The sequence below is a fragment of the Leucopleurus acutus genome, assembly GCF_964270905.1.
Source record: "Leucopleurus acutus genome assembly, chromosome: 3".
Classification (NCBI taxonomy): Eukaryota; Metazoa; Chordata; class Mammalia; order Artiodactyla; family Delphinidae; genus Leucopleurus; species Leucopleurus acutus.
The window spans coordinates 12,286,717-12,305,494 of NC_139145.1; the positions used below are offsets into that span (position 1 = coordinate 12,286,717).

An 18,778-nucleotide genomic window follows, 5' to 3' on the forward strand; every position below is an offset into this window, starting at 1 on the left:
CCTCTCCTGTCACCTGCCCAGCTTCTTCTTTTGAATCTTGTTCAATTTTGGTGAAGTCACAACTGGAGGGAGGGAGCTATAGGGGAGTTTGATGGGGAGGAGTGTGGGACATGGACTGCTCCCAAGGTCCAAACTTCCTTCCACCCCAGGTCTGCCTATGCTTATCTGTCTGATGGCTTCTCTCTCTCTCCCTCTCATCCCTGCCTCCCTCCTCTCCCTATTTCTCTTCCTCTCATTGTCTTTGCCTCTGTCTCTGATTTTGCCTCTGTCTTTATCTTGGTTTTTTTTGTGGTTGTTATTTTGTTTTGTTTTGTTTTTTAAATCTGTTCGGTCTCTTTATTGGCCTCTTTTGCTCTCTACTTTTTGCCTCTCTTCTGTCTGTCTCTTTCTTTCTGTATCTCTCTCCTCTCTCATTATGTCTCTCTTTTCATGTGTCTCTCTGTGTCTCTTTCTCTCCTCCCCAACTCTCTCCCCGTCTCCCTTCCCTCTCTCTGTCTCTCTCCACAGTCAAAAAAGCCAAGTTTGATGGTGCCCAAGGTAAGTGGCCTCTATTCCTGTCCTCTCCTGTGTTATCTGTCTGTCTGTCGGTCTCTTGGAGAGACGGGAGAGGGTGTCTGAGCCAGGGACGGGGAACTTGGGCCCTTTGTCTGCTGAGCATCACAGAGCGTGTCAGACTTGCTCTAGGGTCCCAGCAGTCTTCCCAGCCATCCCCTGAAGACTCCAGTGGGAGTGGGGCTCACCCTGAGCCAATGGTGCTTCCCAGGATCCTAAGAGATAGGGTGGGGACACTTACATTAGGCTGCAGGTGAGAAAAGTGAGGTTCAGAGAGGCAAAGGAAGTTTCCTATGTCCAAGGACATTAGACGTAGTCATTTCTAAGCATCAGGATTAGTTATCCCAAAACTCCACATCTCCCTGCACCAAGGCCCCTCCCTAGTGCTCTGAGGGGCTGGGGGTGGGGCTCTGGGGGCTGGTCTGGGAGTGGAGGCGCAGAAGCACCTCAGGGTGTTGGACCTGGGGTGGGCCCAAGAACTCACAGCCCCTGAGGGATCATAGGGGTGTTATCGAGAGCTTGGGAAGGGGTATGGGGGAGTCCCTGAGCCCTTGCACTGACCTCTTCTCTCACCGCCACAGAGAAATTCAATACATATGTGACCCTGAAGGTGCAGAATGTCAAGAGCACGACCATTGCCGTACGGGGCAGCCAGCCCAGCTGGGAGCAGGATTTCATGTTGTGAGTCTGCAGCGACTGGACCTGAATGGCCACACCCCCTGGCACAGCCAGGCACTTTGCTGGTCCTGCAGGGCACAGCCGGACACCCGGGTGTCGTCTGGGACTCCCTTCGCTCTGCCTTCAGCCTTGCGTCCAGCCATCAGCTTTGCCTCCAAAGCACTTCCCGAATCCAATCGCTTCCCTTTATCTCCGAGGCCACCAGCCAAGTCCTCTCTGCCCGCCAGCCTCCACCCTGGCCTCCTGCTGCCATCCACCTCCTGCAATCTGTTCTCTAGGCAGCAAGGAGGATATTTTTAAAATTGCAAATCACATCCGGTCACTCTCCAAACTTGCCTGGGGCTTGTGGGTCATCAACCTGAGAGCAAAACCCATATCCGTCCCTACAGCCCCCCAAGGCCCGGCCCCTGGGACCTCACACCAGTATCTTGCTTCATCTGTCCTGTCTCACCTGCCCCAGATACACCCACCTCTGCACTGTTCCTCCAACATGTCCAGCTTGTTCCTGCTCCAGGACCTTTGCTCTTGTTCTTCTTTCCCCCTCTCTCCCCATCCCAGCTGACTCCCTCTGTCCTTTGGGTCTCAGCTGTGTCACCTCCTCAGGGAAGTCTTCCCTGACCACCACCCTCAAGCTGCAATTGAACAGTAATTTCAGGCCTTGTCACCAATTGTTATTCTATTTATTTGTGTGATTTTTGACACCTTTCTGGCCCCTTCCCCTGGACTTTGAGCTCCACGTGGGTAAGGCCCTATTGGTCTCTGTCCCCACTGTGATCTCCATGCCAAGCACAGAGCCTGGCACAAAATAGGTGCTCGATAAATATTTGTCTAATAGCTGAATGAATTCATGACCTGGACCCTCCCCTCAACCTGGAGCTACTCAGGGACTCCTATTACATCCCACCTACTCTGATGATGGCCAACATGTGCCATGCCTTCTTCTAAGGCTTTGATTAAATCAATTTTGCTTATAACCCTGGGAGGGAGGGTGCTAACATAATCCTCATTTTACAGATGAGGAAACAGAGGACCAGGGGGACAAAGCCACCTGCTCAGTGTCATACCGCCTGTATATAGCAGAGCTGGGATTTGGACCCAGGCAGCCCTCAACCCCTGAGCAGAGCCTGGCTGGGGACTGTCACTAGTGGAGGCCATGAGGGAATCCAGAACTGGGATTCTGGAGCAGAGGAGCACTTGGGGAAGGAAGAAAGGAGCTGGCTCTACAATTCTAGGAAAATGTGAAGGGGGCAGGACAGAGTGGTCCCCAACTCCCCCTAAAGCCAGTTACTGAATGACCAGGTCACGGTCAACAGATATATTCAAGAACATTCCTTAAGATAAACCTTTGGTAAATTGGGAGATTCAGTGAATTGGACATTCACCAAGGTTGACTACCAAATCTGCATATTTCCGGGATGGAGCCTGCAGGGAAAGTGCTTAGAGGTGTAATCATTGATATGCTCAAGGGTGTCCTCATATGATTGGTTAGAGATGACATGGGGAAGGATGGAGGCAACACAAATGCCTTTATCTTGGGGTCATAGGGAGCTATGGAGGGCATTTGAGCCTCTTCCTCACTTAACCAGCATTCTCAGGGTCTGAGGGCTAGAGGAAGGGCCAGGTGATTTGGGGTTACAGGAGACATGCGACACCTGTCCCCATTCCTTCTTTCTCAGCTTGGAATCCTGGTTCTGCTGTGATACCTGAGCATGTAACTTAGTCCTTTGGCCTCAGTTTCCCCTCTGTAAAACAAGAACTACTGTGTTACCTTCCTGACTAGGACTCACCCAGGCCTGGGTTTGAATTCTAGTTGGTCATGTGTCCAAAGGCGAGTGAACTGACTTTTCTGAGTCTTCATTACCTCTCTCCACAGCGAAATTAACCGCCTGGATTTGGGGCTGACGGTGGAGGTATGGAACAAGGGTCTCATCTGGGACACGATGGTGGGCACTGTGTGGATCCCTCTGCGGACCATCCGCCAGTCCAACGAAGTGAGTGGTGGGATGAGGGTTGGATAGGAGTGCCTGGGAGGGGCCCAGAGGCCAGTGGTCTAAACAAGATGGACATCTATCTCCATCCCCTGACAATGTTCATGTAGATATCCAGGGCTGCAGTGGCAGCTCCAGTCGACAGGGTTTAAACTCCTTCCATCTTGTCGCTCTGCCTTTCTCCTCATGTGGCTTCCACCTCATGGCCCAAGATGGCTGCTCAAGGATTACCATTACATCTGCATTCCAGTCAGGGGAGGGAAATGTAACAAGGGTAGGGGTTTGCACTCCTAATTAAGGGCCCAAACTGGAAGCTGGCTTTCGTTGGCCAGAACTGTCATGTGGCACCACCTACCTGCAAGGGAGTCTGGAAAATGTAGTCTTATGCTGCATAGCCCTGGGTCCAGCTAGAAATGCATCCCTATGGAAGAAAGGAGAAGGGATATTGCAAGCAACTAGCACTTTGTGCCCAGATGGGCATCAGGGAGTTTACGCCAGTCCCAAAGAAAATAACCTTGGCCTCCTCTCTAACCTCCTGGCCTTAAATTTCACCCTCTCCACTTGGCACCTAAGATCCAATCCTGCCCTCCCTGCCCATCACCCTTGGGAGGCCTTCCAGACGGCACCAACCCACTTTGCCAGCCTTATTTCCCCCACACCTCAACCTACACTCCTCACAGGGCCCAGGGATAGCTTCTGAACTTTCACATATGCTGTTCCCTGGGTTTCAAGTGTCCTCCTTTCCATCACCCTTAAGGCCAGCTCCCATGCCCTCTCCTCCAGGAAGCCCTCCCTAATTTCCTCCTGGATTCCTCACATCCCCTCCCTCCTTCTGGCCTGGCCCTGACTTCATGGTGTTGCGGGTGTCTGTGTCAGGCTCTATCTCCTGTGACTGTGGGCTTCTCAGGCATTGCCCAATGTGGACCAAGCTTAGAGCAGGCACCAGGTAGGGCTTATTTTTTAATGAATAAATGGAGATGGAGGAAAGAGGCGCAATAGTCCAGGCGAGTCCAAAAGGAAGGCTTGTGGGTGACCCAAAATTTCCTCAGTGACCCTCCAAGTGTGAGGAAGGCCTAGTCACCTGAGACAACCATGACCTATGCAAGGGACCCTGGACTACTCCCCCATCACTGCCAGCCTTTCCCTGGGGCTGCAGAAGGAAGATTCTGCAGAGCATCATTCTCATTTCAGAGATGAAGAAACTGAGGTTCAGAGTGGACCCCAGCTGCTCAAGGGCTCATTTCCCTGAACCAAGGGGGACTGGTTCATTCACTCAGCGGGTATCCTCCCTGAATGGTGGGACGACCATGCCTTTTATCTGAAGTCGGGGCCCCATAACCCCTCGTTAGGGATGAGGAGTGCTGTGCAAGGCTGGGACCGCCCCTACCTGACCCTACAGGTCTCTCTCTCTGGGTCCTTGCTTCTGGGTTCTCTGGACCCACCATGTTGCCCTGGATTGAGACCTTCCTTCTCTGAGTCTTGGTTTCCTCATCTAAAGTGGGGACATGGCCCTTGCTCTTGGGGTAAGGGTAAGATGGGGTGAGGGAGACATTTCATTTGAGAATAGGGAGCCTGTTGGTCAGTGTGCAGCAGATACGTTACCCGCCACGCCTGACCCAGAACCCTAACCCCTGTTACCCAACCCACACCCCAGGAGGGCCCCGGAGAGTGGCTGACCCTGGACTCTCAGGTCATCATGGCGGACAGTGAGATCTGCGGCACTAAGGACCCCACCTTCCACCGCATCCTCCTTGACACCCGCTTTGAACTGCCCTTAGGTGAGTGTGGCGGGGACTTGGGAGGGGTGGGACCCTCACCCAGCCCCAGGAGAATGGTCAGGTCTAGCTGGGTCCAGACAACACTTTATTCTGAGGATGAGGTTCCCCCTCCCAAGAGGAGAGTCTCCTGGGCTACAGCAAGTCAGCAGAGAGGTACGCCTGCCGCACGTAGAGTACAGTCCAGCTCCTGCAGGCCACCAGTGAGCTGCAAGTGCTTTTCAACCGACGGGGCTCAGGTCTGAGCTGTCTTAGCTGGTCCTTGGTGAGGTCTTAAGCTGCAGAGGTGAGCTGGATGTGGAGAAGACACAGACAAAGGCAGAAAGACAGAGACAGAGAAATGGAGAGAGAGAGAGACATGCAGAGATCAACAAAGGCAGAGACACAGAGAGGCCTCTTTACCTTTCCTGAAAGCAGCTCAGTTCTCCCACATCATCCTTCCAAGAACCCATGATGTCCCCATCCTGGTAATGCTAGGATGCAGCTCCTCTCCCATCCGCCACCCATTCCCAAGGCAGTTCTGGGTGTGTGGTGGAGGGGGGGTTGTCAGGGGTGCCACCCCCTCCTCCCTTCCTCTCCCCCACCCACTGGAGACCAGCCCCATAGGCCTGCAGCATGCACTGGCTGGAGGCTGAGGGGCAGGGAGGGGCTTCCAGGCTCACGGCCAGGTCTCTGCTTCCAGACATCCCTGAGGAGGAGGCACGCTACTGGGCCAAGAAGCTGGAGCAGCTGAATGCCATGAGGGACCAGGATGAGGTGAGCGTTGGCATGGGGGCTCTTTTCTTCCTCTCTCTCTCTCTCTCTCGCTCTCTCTCTCTCTCGCCCTCTCTCTCCGTGTCTCCCCCTGTCCTCTATTCTCTGTCTCTGTTTCTCTTTCCACTTGTCTTTCCCTGTGTCTGTGTCTCTAACTCTTTGTAACCTGACTAAATTACTGACCCATGTGGTCCAGTCTCGAACCAATGATGGCGTCAAGGAACATACGGTCCACCAATGACACGACAATTTCAATCGAGTCAAGTTGTGTATTTACCAAATACCATCAAGGAGATATAGAGGCCCTGTAACAGTTCTTACACCCCCTTTCTGCCCCTCACCCCTCAACTCCTTGAGTCACACTTTCAGACTTTCTTAAAAGTTCTCCTCCCCCACTCCCAGCCCTAGCCTCTGTACCTCTGTTCTTCCATGCCATCCCCCTTCTTCTACACTCTATATTTTCACAGTTCAAAGACCCAGTGTGGCCCTGAAGACAATCTTCAGAAGGTGAGGGCAGGGAAGAAATAGCAGGCAAGGCTAGAACACCCTTTAGTGGGAAGTGGAGGGCAAAGGGGCAACACTCCCATGTTAACAATTTTTGTCCAACCTGAGTTCTCATCACCTTTCTTCAGCTCCCTGCATCAGTGTTTCCTCTCTCTTTCCTCTGTTTCTTTCCCTCATCTGTGTCTCTTTTTCTTTTTGTATCTGTTTCTCATGGTCTGTGTTTGTGTCTCTCTCTCCCTCTTTCTTTCTCTGTGGACGTCTGTATACTTCTCCTCCAGAGGGAGAGGATTTAGGAGGTGGGGGAAGTCAGGATAGAACAGAACAGAGGACCATCTTGATCCCCTGGCTTCTGGCACCCCCCTGAGACACACCCTCTCTCCTTCCCTCCCCCTCAGTATTCATTCCAGGATGAACAAGACAAGCCTCTTCCTGTCCCCAGCAGCCAGTGTTGTAAGTACTTCTCAATTCCTTTCCGGGCTTCAACTGAAGCCCTCATCCATCCTCTACCCCATGACTGTCCTGTGTAATGCATGGGTCACTCGTCTCCAGAGATATGAGTCCTAAGAACATACAGTATCCCCTCACAGTGTAGTGGAAAGAAAAAGGGATCTGGGACTTGGGTTTGGGTCCTGCCTTACTACGTGGCCACAGGCATGTCCCGACCCCTCTCTGATCCTTAAAGCCCCTCTCTTTGAAACAGGGGCACCTGACAGCCCCCGCATTCTGATGGTTTTTGGAAGGACCCAGAACATCTGGAGGCTTGAAAAACACTTTGCAGACTCTTCAATTCCATTCATTAGATCCCGGATGAGGACTTAGAACTCATTCATCAAACTTCCATGGGGCCACCACAGACCCCCAAGCAGCCCACACTCAGATGGTGCAGACTGACAGTCCTGCCAACACATGTATAATAGGCACACATTTATTTAGATAAAGAAGCCGAGGCCCAAGGGGAGAAGGGACTTGCCAAGGTCACACACCTGGCAGGAGGCAGAGCCAGGGTTTGAAGCCAGGTCGGAGGGACTACAAGTTTGCTTCTCTTTCCAGTGTGCTACATCTATTAATTATGATGAAGATCACCATGTTTCTCTGTATATTGTCCCTCCATCAAGGCAGAAATTTTCAAGAGTGTCTATCCTCCTGTGGACACTGAGATGCCCCCAGACCGGGTCTCCACGGGTCTAGATGACTTTCTCCTAAAAGTGCCCTCCAAGTCGTCTGAAGTGAGGAGGAAGTGAAAATCATATAGTCTCAGGACAAAACCCCCACCCATGACACTTGGTCCCTACCCCACACTTCAACCTCTTTCTCCTTTTCCGTCTGCTTCCGCATCCTCCTTTCCCCCACCTCTCACAGTCTCCCCTGTATCCGTCGTCCACCTCCCCCCACCCCCATATGCCCAGGATATGTGATGATGGAGCCTGGTGGAGGGAGGGGCTGAGGGACTGCAGTTGGGAGACCTCATTCCTAACTTGGGGTGTGATATGGAGAAAGTCCCTTATCTTCCCTGCCTGGGGAGGGGTCATCACTGCCCTGAAGAAATTACAAACCCCCTCTCTGGTGAATGGGGTCATTGAAGGATTGTGGTGGGGGCAGAGACAGGCACGGCGGGGGCAGGAGCAGATGACAAACAGCACCTGGGCAGGTGACCTGAAGCAAGAGGTGGGTTCAATTTGAGAATGGAGACCTACCACCCAGCGTTTACCTCCGAGTTCTTTTGGGACTGTCTTACCACCCCCATTTCACGAAGGAGGCAGCCAAGTGTCAGAGGAGTCAGAATTCTGGTCAAAGTGGTTTTTCTGAGATGCCAGATGCTGGGGATGAGGCGATGAAGATGTAGTTCTCTCCCTGGTCCTGATGCTCAGGCTGTGTGACTTTAGGCTTTTCATTCTACCTTTCTGAGCCCTCTTCACCTATAAAAGGATAAGAATGATTAAAAATAAAAACCCACCCAACAGGGGTGTTTCAAAGTTGAGGATTTCCAGTTCAGTGTTTCTTTCATTATCTGGGGGATGGGGGAGGGAAGGAATGAGGAGTGCTGACCCCAAACTTCAGAGTTGGAAAACCCTGGGTCCAAATGCCCTCTTTGTTACTTCCTGGCTAAGCCTGTGGTCTTGTCAAAAAATGGTGGTATCCTGCCTTCCTCCCAGGGTGGTGAGTGAAGGTATAACAAGTCAGTGGTTAAAGTGATCCTCGGGGAAGATACACAAGCAGAAGGGGATGGGGTTCTGGGCTGGAGGAAGGAGATGGGGAGGATGGGGGAGCCCCCCTCCCCATGCCTCCCCCTCTGCCTTCTCCCTTTTATTATCTCTGCCCCTTCTCTTTGTAGGCAACTGGAATTATTTTGGCTGGGGTGAGCAGCAGAGTAAGTACTCAACTTGATGTTCTGGGAGGCCATGGGGAGGTGGGCACCTCAGCGACCCTGAGGCCCCCGCCCCATTGCTCAGGGAAATGGGGAGCCTGTGGCTGGCACATTGGGGCCAGAGGACTGGCAAGACCCCTCTTGTGCCCTCCTGCCCCCTGATCACTAACATCTGTTTGAGGGTCCTGCTCTGTCTGGTGGGGAGTGGGTAACGTGACTCTGGGTGGGAGGATTCAGCTGGGAGGAGTGGGCATGTAGACAGGAAACCTGCCTGTCTCCAGCTGGGCACTGTGAGCCCCCCACCCCCTTGCTCCCCTTGTATAACCTTATCTCCTCTCCTGTGATTCCTTCCTCTTTTTATCTCCCCATCTTCCTCCTCTACCTGGAGCCCTCCTCCAGCCCCAATGTCCCTCAGAGGCTGGTGGGCAGGGAGGGAAGAGGGTCTCAGACAGAGCAGCTGAGCAGAGACCCCCCCCAGACAGATATCACTCTGGAGACCTCAGCTCCCAAAGCCCCCCCAACACACACACACATCTTCCTCCAATTTGCCCCCAGGGGAAAGAGACAAGCTACCTCCCCGCAAAATTGGATGACCATTTTTCTCCTTAAGGAATAGCTCCCTTTTCCCCATGCCCTTTTCAGAGAAATCCAGTCCTCTAGTCTAAGCATGAATCTACCTCCTAATCTCTACTCCATCAACTGGGGGGCCTTCCACCCCACCCCCATATCCTGATGGACAAGTTGCACCCCACCCTCCCTCCAGGAGCAGGAAAACTGTTTACAAATACAGTCGACCCTTGAACAACATGGGTTTGAACTGTGCGGGTCCACTTACATGTGGATTTCTTCAATAAATACTACTACGGGACTACACGATCCCTGGTTGGTTGAACCCATGGATACAGAATTGTGGATACGGAGGGCCAATTATAAAATCACATATGGGTTTTCGACTGCACGGAGGGTTGGCGTCCCTAACCCTTGCATTGTTCAAGGGTCAACTGTAGTTTGATCCAAAAGAATTTGTCAAAAACAAGTCAATCGGAAGCAAAGTTAGCCAAAATAATCATTTGACAGACAGCTAGGCTTGATCAAAACCAGTTTGCGGGCTTCCCTGGTGGCGCAGTGGTTGGGAGTCCGCCTGCCGATGCAGGGGACGCGGGTTCGTGCCCCGATCCGGGAGGATCCCCCATGCGCAGAGCGGCTGTGCCCGTGAGCCATGGCCGCTGAGCCTGCGCGTCTGGAGCCTGTTGCTCCGCAACGGGAGAGGCCACAGCAGTGAGAGGCCCGCGTACCGCAAAAACAACAAAAAAAAACAAACAAACAAAAAAAACAGTTTGGCACAAATAAACAATACAGTAAAAAAAAAAAAAAAAAAGACATTTTGGATTAAAACCAGTTTAGCAAAAGCTGATAATTGGGTGAAGAAGAACAAAGACAATTAGGACCAAAGCAGGCCATTTTGTCAAAACAAAAGTGGCTGAAAATGCCTTATCCAGAAGCAGGCGATTTGGTCAAAAACTATTTGGTAAAAAGCAGAGTCTGCGTAAAAGCAGAAAGAATCCAAGAGAAAGCAATCTGCCCCTCAAAAACAGATAATTTGTCAGAGAAAATTAATTTGGTGAACATGCACAGAGCCTCATGTGATTTGGTTGGAAACATCTCAGTCCGGTCAAGGACGATACGGTAGGCTATAAACCCCAGTAATTGGGTAGAAAACAACTTGGTCAGAGGGGCAATTTGGTGACATTGACAAATCGTCCCCAGTTTCAGATCCCCCCACTTTAGGCCCTTTATGGCTTCACGGTTTCACCCTGACGCCCACAGATCTAAGTTGCGGAAATTCACAACTGCTTCTGCCCTTGATGCCAGCACTGTCAGCGCGCAGCGCATCGGAAGGTGGCCATATGGCAGGGACAGGATAAAAAGCTTGCAGGTCACAATGGCTCAAGTCAAATGAGAAACTAGGAAACCAGAGCTACTTTGGTAAGGCCGGCTTTGCTGGCTAAAAATGAATTTGAGGTTTTTCTGAAGGTAAAATAGGGAATGAATCAAATAGCTAGCTCTACATGAAGTATGAAATTAATTTTTTAACAGTTTACCACATTAAATTTTTTTGACCTATTTTTTTTAATATATAGAAATAGACTCTATGAGTGGGAAAAGAATCAGAAAGTTAAAATAAAGCAAAAATATTGGGAAAAGAGCAAAAATACTTAAAAGCATAAAAGTACAAGCCACCCCCTTGGTGTTTAAAATCACCAGTAAATTGATACCATGGCGAGCATACCGTGGGCTTCCCAATCGGCTGGTTAATTTAGGGGGCGCTCACTTCTTTTCAGCTCAACTGTTGTTTTCTAAATAAATTCAGTCTTTCCTGTTCCCACCACAATACAACGTCCTTTGAGACTGTTTTCTTTTTACTAAGAAAGAAAATTTGTTTCCCATTTACTAAGGAAAGCAAATCGAACTGAAGCATCCTTTAATTCTTATGAAACACTTGGAGTTTGGCAACCCCTCCCTGTTCCATTAGAGTGATAGATTCTGGGCACGTGGTAGTCTTGCCAACCGAAGAATCTGATCTTTTTGAGGAAGACAGCACCTTGGTAGAGCCCCTTCTTTGTTCCTGCGTGTGAGAGTTCAGGGCTGGGGTCCCCATCCTCGGATATTAAGGAATCTCTGAGGGTTAAAGGGCATTTATATTCTACCTTGTCCTCTTGATCCTCCAACTTCCCCATGAGTATCTGTGTGACTCCTGTTATGGGAAGCCTGATGGAAAAACCAATATTGTTTTCAGAGACCCTGGACTTTAGTCAAAGTCCATTTTCACATTTGACCCAAAAGACAACTTCCAATTTGTCCCTGTCCTCCTCACGTTGTACGACCTACCATGGACCCCGGACTCTAGGTCCAGTTTGACCCACATACAGCAAAGCAGGGTTTTCACTTCCCTTTTTCTTCTTTTTTTTTTAATAGATCTTTATTGGAGTATAATTACTTCACAATACTGTGTTAGTTTCTGTTGTACAACAAACTGAATCAGCCATATGCATACATATATCCCCATATCCCCTCCCTCTTGAGCCTCCCTCCCACCCTCCCTATCCCACCCCTCTAGGTGGTCACAAAGCACCGAGCTGATCTCCCTGTGCTATGCAGCTGCTTCCCACTAGCTATTTTACATTTGGTAGTGTATATATGTCCATGCCACTCTCACTTCACCCCAGCTTCCTCCTCCCACCCCATGTCCTCAAGTCCATTCTCTATGTCTACGTCTTTATTCCTGCCCTGTCACTAGGTTCATCAGTACCTTTTTTTTTTTCAGATTCCATGTATATGCGTTAGCATACGGTATTTGTTTTTCTCTTTCTGACTTACTTCACTCTGTATGACAGACTCTAGGTCCATCCACCTCACTACAAATAATTTCGTTTCTTCTGATGGCTGAGTAAGATTCCATTGTATATATGTGCCACATCTTCTTTATCCATTCATCTGTCAATGGACATTTAGGTTGCTTCCATGTCCTGGCTATTGTAAATAGAGCTTCAGTGAAGACTGTGGTACATGTCTCTTTTTGAATTATATGGTTTTCTCAGGGTATATGCCCAGTAGTCACTTCCCTTATTCGAAAGCGTATACCTCTGTTAAAATGACCCAAGATCCTTCATTCATTCTAGTAGATTCCTCTCCTTGGGTTAGCCATCAGTGAAGACCCCCTAAATCTGAGAGACTGTGTTGGCCTCCATTGCGTGCTCTCTCTCCCTCCCCTCCTCTCTCTTCCAGATGATGACCCTGACAGTGCAGTAGATGATCGTGACAGTGACTACCGCAGCGAGACAAGCAACAGCATCCCGCCACCCTATTATACTACGTCCCAGCCCAATGCCTCGGTCCACCAATATTCTGTCCGACCACCACCCCTGGGTTCCCGGGAATCCTACAGTGACTCCATGCACAGTTATGAGGAGTTCTCTGAGCCGCGGGCCCTCAGGTAGTCACAGTGGAGTGAAGGATTCGTGTGTGTGTGTGTGTGTGTGTGTGTGTGTGTGTGTGTGTGTGTGTCCACCTCTTATCTCCTGGAGGGGAGAGAGGAATAGGGGGTTGGAGGGAGCTGGGGGTGGAGGTAAGTGGGTTCTAGGAAAGCAGCATCTATACTTTCTTATAGGCAGTAAAACCTTTTCTTTAGCCAAAATCTTGCAAGAAAACTCTCCAAGCTTGATTAAAGTGGGTCTGCTTTGGCGGAAGAAAGAGACGCAAGTCAGGAAGCCCCTGAGAGGTTCCCCTGAAATAGGTGGGCTCTTTGGCACTCCGCTTAAAAGCCCCTGGTCCCTTTGTACTCTCTAACTGTTCAGGGTAGGAGGTGAGAGGAGGAAGAGATGAGCGTTAATAGGGGTGGGAGGTGAGGCACAGTGATGTTGGAAAGACTCCCAGCAAGCAGCTGACTCGTGGTCCTGGAGTGTTCCTACCTAGCCCTCCTGGTGACCCCTGACTCTGTGTTCCTGACCAGCAGGCATGGGCACAGTGACTTGGGAGCTGCCCCTAATCAGTCCAGCCACCATCACTACTCTTTTCAAAGTAGACTGTCCCTAGACCTACCCCATAGGTGGGTCCCCTGGCTTTCAAGGGTGCAGTGTGTTGGTCCTTGAGCCTGTGAGACTGAAACTTGTGCCTGCTGCCCCACCCTACCCCCCGCTCGCTGACCTGATCGCCCCAGTCCTGGTTTCTTAACAGAACAATAGCAAACATGATATTAAACAGGTTGGATATTTGTAAAGCACTTAGGGTGGTGCCTGAAAGTGCTACGTAGTGACTGTTAGATAAACAGCACAAATCATGGTATGCGGAGCTAACTATGTGCCCAGCTCTGGTCCAGCATCTTCCCTTCATCATCTCATTTCATTCTCTGGTTGGGAATATTATTGGTTCCATTTGACAGATGGGGAATCAAGGCACAGAGGGGTTAAGTCACTTGTCTGAGGTCACACAGCTGGTAAATCATCATAAGGACTAGTGTTTATGGTGAACCCACTGGGTGGAAAGCAGTGGCCTCTGGTGAATTTTTTTTTTTTTTATTGTTTTGATTTTTGGCTGCGCTGGGTCTTCGTTGCTGCTCGCGGGCTTTCTCTAGTTTCAGCGAGTAGGTACGGGGGCTACTCTTCATGGTGGTGCCCGGGCTTCTCATTGCGGTGGCTTCTCTTGTTGCAGAGCATGGGCTCTAGGCGCGCGGGCTTCAGTAATTGTGGCTCGTGGGCTTTAGAGCGCAGGCTCAGTAGTTGTGGTGCACGGGCTTAGTCGCTCCACGGCATGAGGGATCTTCCCCGACCAGGGATTGAACTCGTGTCCTCTGCATTGGCAGGTAGATTCTTAACCACTGCGCCACCAGCGAAGCCCCACCTAGTGGATTTTTGGTCATGGGGCCTCTTGCAAAATGTTTGCTCCCCAAAGAATACATTTCCTCCATTAAAGGATGAGCGGGATGAAAATTTTCTGTGCTCTTTACTCCCTTGATGTTGAACCTATACTTCTATTAATATGACCCCCCAAATCTCTTTAAGATATTAGGCTCAGTTCACACATACACCAGGGCCTCCTATTTGTGTGAAACCTTGATATACCAGAGTTGGAGGTTAACCCTACAACTTAGGTCCAGGACTAGGCTGGGGCGAGTGTGGTATGCTTGAAGTTGCCTCAAGTACAAAACTTAAGAGGGTGCCAAGAAACTCAGTCCTCAAGATAAATAATATATTAATGCAATATTTTTAAAAATCAAAATGGATGCCAAAAACATCCATGAAAAAAATGTCACCAAAATGTTCCTTTGTAAGAGTAGATTTTCTTGTATGTAAGTTATACTTCAATGAAATTTCTAAAAATCCATGACTAGGAAAATACACAAATTTAAGTTAAAACATGATCTGACTCTGCACTTGCAGGACTCAGCCTCACCTACCTCATTCTGATCCTGGTCCTGCTATATCTAGTCGATAAGCAAGAAAAATAATGATGGTTAATTGAGCACTTACTATGTGCTAGGTATTCTAATGAGTCCCAAATAATGTGCTTATTCTTTACACCAATCTCATGAGGTGAGAATTTACTTCTTCATCTCCCCGTGGTTTTGTAGATAAGGAAAATGAGGCAGAGAGATTAAGTTACTTTCCTGAGGTCACACAGCTAGTAAGTGGCTGAGCTAGAATTAAACCTTGTCAAGCAGGCTTCTGAGTCCACAGCCACGACGCCACACGGCCTCTCAGCCCTATAAAAAGGCACCTGGGAACCTGCAAAGTTAGCCTCCCAAGGTCCTACGGCTGGACCAAAGTGACGTTCCCTCTACATCATCAGCAAGGACTTCAACCAAGGAGATTGTCCATTCTCTGTGTTCCCAGCAGCATCTCAGAATCACCCCCGTGTCACCCCACATTCAAAAATTCAGGGGCAAACTCGCTATTAAACATAGCTATCCAGGCTCCCGAATTGCAGGCCTTCTCCAATTCTTGACGAAGAGATCAATTACGCAAACAAGTGTTTGTATCTGGTTGAGATCTGGAGAAACCCTCAGAAGCGCTGTATTTCTAGTGCAGTAAGAAAAGAAATTTTAAATGGTTTCTCTTTGTACCATCGAGGTAAATGGGCTTTCAGAGCTGTGCTGTCCAACATGGTAGCCCCATGGGGCATTTTAAAGTTAAATTTAAAATAATTAAAATAAATAAAATAAAATTTCAGTCCCTCCATCTTACTGGACACTTGTGCTCAGGAATCATGCACATGTGGCTGGTGGCTACTACGTTAGATGATGAGGACAGAAAACATTTCCATTTGCTGTGGAGAGTTTGGGTAAAACACAATTTGAAGGAAACTTTCATAAGCTCCCTGCTCAGTCTTTACCATCATCCAATATAATATTTTTTGGCAGGTATTTGAACAACTTTTATTTTGAAGTTTCCTATGTTTTGTATATACCATAGAAAGTTTGGATAGTTTATAGATGGAATGTTTTAGCAGGAACTTTTTTTAAAAGATTGAGCATTTTGGGTGCAACTAGAGATTATCATATTAAGTGAAATAAGTCAGAAAGAGAAAGACAAATATCATATGATATTACTTATATGTGGAATCTAAAATATGGCACACATGAACTTATCTACGAAACAGAAACAGACTCGCGGACATAGAAAACAGACTTGTCGTTGCCAAGGGGGAGAGGGTTGGGGGAGGGATGGAGTGAGAGGTTGGGATTAGCAGCTGTAAACTATTATGTATAGACTGGGTAAGCAACAAGGTCCTACCCTGTAGCACAGAGAACTATATTCAATATCTTATGATAAACCGCAATGGAAAAGAATATTTTTAAAAAGAAGGTATAGGGGCTTTCCTGGTGGTCCAGTGAGTGGTTAAGACTCCACGCTTCCAATGCAGCGGGGCGCAGGTTTGATCCCTGGTCGGGGAACTAAGACCTCTCGTGCTGCGCGGTGCGGGCAAAAAAATAAATCAATAAGAAAGAAGAATATGTATACAGTATAACTGAATCACTGCTGTACAGCAGAAATGAACACCACATTGTAAATCAACTATACTTCAAAAAAAGAAAAAAAAATTGAGCATTTAGTCAGCCTCTTTATTTTTTAGGTCCAAGGAAATGAAATGCCATACTCAAGGTAAAACATTTAGTAGCATAGGGGGGAGTAGAATTAGTCTTACCCTGGATTTATTCTAGCATTCTTCATTCAACTCCTTTGTGCTTGCGCTATCCTGAAAGCAAAGAACTAGATCCCCTTCCACTTGTATTCATGACTTCCTTATTCAAACTATCTTCAGAAGCACTCCTGTCTCCCTAACAGTTTCTCCTACCATTTTTGCGACTGCTACAATTTGTGAAGCATCATTCATTTGCACATTCAAGGTGGCTCAGACTTAAGCAATTATTGGAACAAAGTTTCAATGCACTGGAAACAGTTGAAAGGAGAGTAAGACATCAAATATTAAGAAAATATTAACTCTTTTAGTAGATGGAAAAGTCTTCTCTCTCCGAGAAGAAAAGCAGAAGAGTGCCCATCTTACAGATAGGGAAACTGAGACTTAAAAAGTGGGAGCGAGATGCTTGAGTCTCAGAGCAGGATGTGCACAGAGCTGGTCTCAGATTGGCTCCCATCCTGTGTGCCTGGCCATGTCTTGTCCTTCTCTGGCTTTGGGTGTGTCTGTCTGTCCTGGGGGCAGTCTATTTATTGTAAGCATTCCTGGGATGGAATGGGGGAGTGGAAAAGGAGGAGAACTCTCCACTCTCACCATGAATAAGTCATACAGTGGGGAGGGGATGCAGAGGCAGAGTTCCCCTGAGAGTGACTCAAGCCACCATCCCAGGCCACCCTGGCCTTGCTGCCGAGCGCTGGATGATGCTGGGCCCCCAGAGGGACAGGCATTCCATCCCACAGGTCAGGATTTGACTGAGGGAGGGACACAGCTGGACACACTGGCAGAGGGGAAGGGCAGGGAGGGTTTCCTGGAGAAATGTGCCTGGGAGCCAACACTGGAAGGATAAATGAAGAGTCTTAGGAGAGGAATTCCAGGCAGAGAAGACAGCTCAGCTAAAGGCTGGAGAGGTGAACGGGGCCAGATCATGCAGGGAGGCCCTTGGTGGCTAACTCGAGGACATGGCATCCAGGGGAGGCATCTGGGGTCAGAGCTGTGTTGGACCCCAATGTCAGAGCTGTGGTGGGAGGAGTCTCAGGGTCCACTGGGTCCCATGCCTGACCACTGGGGCAGTTTACGTGGCACCCAGGGTCACAGATGGACACATCCAGCCTTGTGTGGAGATCCCAGTCCTTGGCTGCCCCCCTCACTTGGGACCCCAGAATGTGCTGGGGTGGACTTCAGGGGTATTCACCAGCAGAGGGAGTTTGGAGTCCTTTCCAGGCAAATAATACCTTCTGATCCCCCATCCCAGCTGTCTACAAGGACAGGCACTAAAAAGCAATCAACCATATTCATAACTTAGCAAACAAGGACTAAAGGACTGTAGGAATCAAACTCCTGTTTGATTCCTACAGCATCCCAGGGCCTGGCCAGGGAAGAGGGTCCCAGTCACTGAGAGTGGAGAAAGTAAGACAAGGAACGCTGTTTATTGAATGACTGAATGAGTGGTTAGAAGGGGGATGAGAGGTGGCCCATGTGTCATGCTGTCTGCCCTCACGCAGAGACAGATATTTCTTCTTGGTCATGTCGAGTGTGAACCAGGGCGCATATAAGGAGCATATAATGGGGGTGGGTGTGGGCTTGACCTGGCTGGAGGGTGGGGGAGACTCACTCAAAGAAGTGCTATTTCAGTGGGCACCAAAGGATTTTTCCAGATAAAGCAGGCAAGAAAGGATGTTCCTGGCAGAGAGCACAGCAAGTGCAAAGGCCCAGAGGTGGACACAATTTAGGGTGTTGGAGGGACAGCGAAGATGGATGCTAATGTAGTTGGAGCAGGGGGAGAGAAGAGAGAATGGAAGGAGATGGGGATGGAGACGTTGGAGGATTTGGGCCACACAGGGGTGCAGAGCACAGCACAGAATTTTATTTCAAGGGAGGCGTGGTAGGGTTTGGAACAGGGGAGGTCCATGTATGGGTTTATGATTCCAATAAGCCCCTTTGTGGGTTCTGTGGGAAAAGGTACTGTCCAGGAGAGAAGTGGATGTTGGGTAGGGCAGCATCTAGGGGAGATGGCGGAGCCTGGACTAGGGTGGGGCCCAGGGTGCAAGGAAGTGGATGCACTGCACGTATGTTTAGAAGGTGGAGCTGAAGGGACCCGCCGCAGGATCAGCTGTGAGTGGAGGCAGGGAGGCCCAGGTCCCTGATGAACGGAGGGGGCTTGGCAGTGGGAGGACCAGGTTGAGGCAGAGGGTAGGGGGTACATCAAGAGACAGGGGCTACTATGTTTGTTTCAGGAGCGCTAGGTCTCCAAGGGGGCTGTGGCAGGGACACTGATTCGGGGTCCCAAACATGTGGGTGAAGGTTTTGCAGCCTCCACAGTGCATGGATAGGAGTGGTGCACAGTAGGTCACGGATGATCACCAATGTCACTGATCTGATTTTATTGCCTGCCCCCCAAGATGGTAAATGCCCCAAGAACAGGTGTTTTTGTCTTTTGTTCACGGCTGTGTTTCCCTGGCAACCAGAGGAGC

General features: G+C 49.5%; 1 protein-coding gene across 1 annotated transcript in view; it reads left to right on the plus strand.

Annotated features, from left to right (window-relative positions):
* Positions 1 to 260: 260 nt before the first annotated feature.
* UNC13A (unc-13 homolog A) overlaps positions 261 to 18,778 on the plus strand; it is a gene marked incomplete at both ends in the record, with an annotated part of 53,907 nt that continues 35,389 nt past the window's right edge. Inside the window, 8 exons of the mRNA XM_082835577.1 lie at positions 261 to 537; positions 1,134 to 1,233; positions 3,104 to 3,221; positions 4,873 to 4,996; positions 5,676 to 5,749; positions 6,646 to 6,700; positions 8,583 to 8,618; positions 12,402 to 12,609. Coding sequence (XP_082691703.1) covers positions 261 to 537; positions 1,134 to 1,233; positions 3,104 to 3,221; positions 4,873 to 4,996; positions 5,676 to 5,749; positions 6,646 to 6,700; positions 8,583 to 8,618; positions 12,402 to 12,609 — 992 coding nt within the window. The remainder of the gene's footprint in view (positions 538 to 1,133; positions 1,234 to 3,103; positions 3,222 to 4,872; positions 4,997 to 5,675; positions 5,750 to 6,645; positions 6,701 to 8,582; positions 8,619 to 12,401; positions 12,610 to 18,778) is intronic.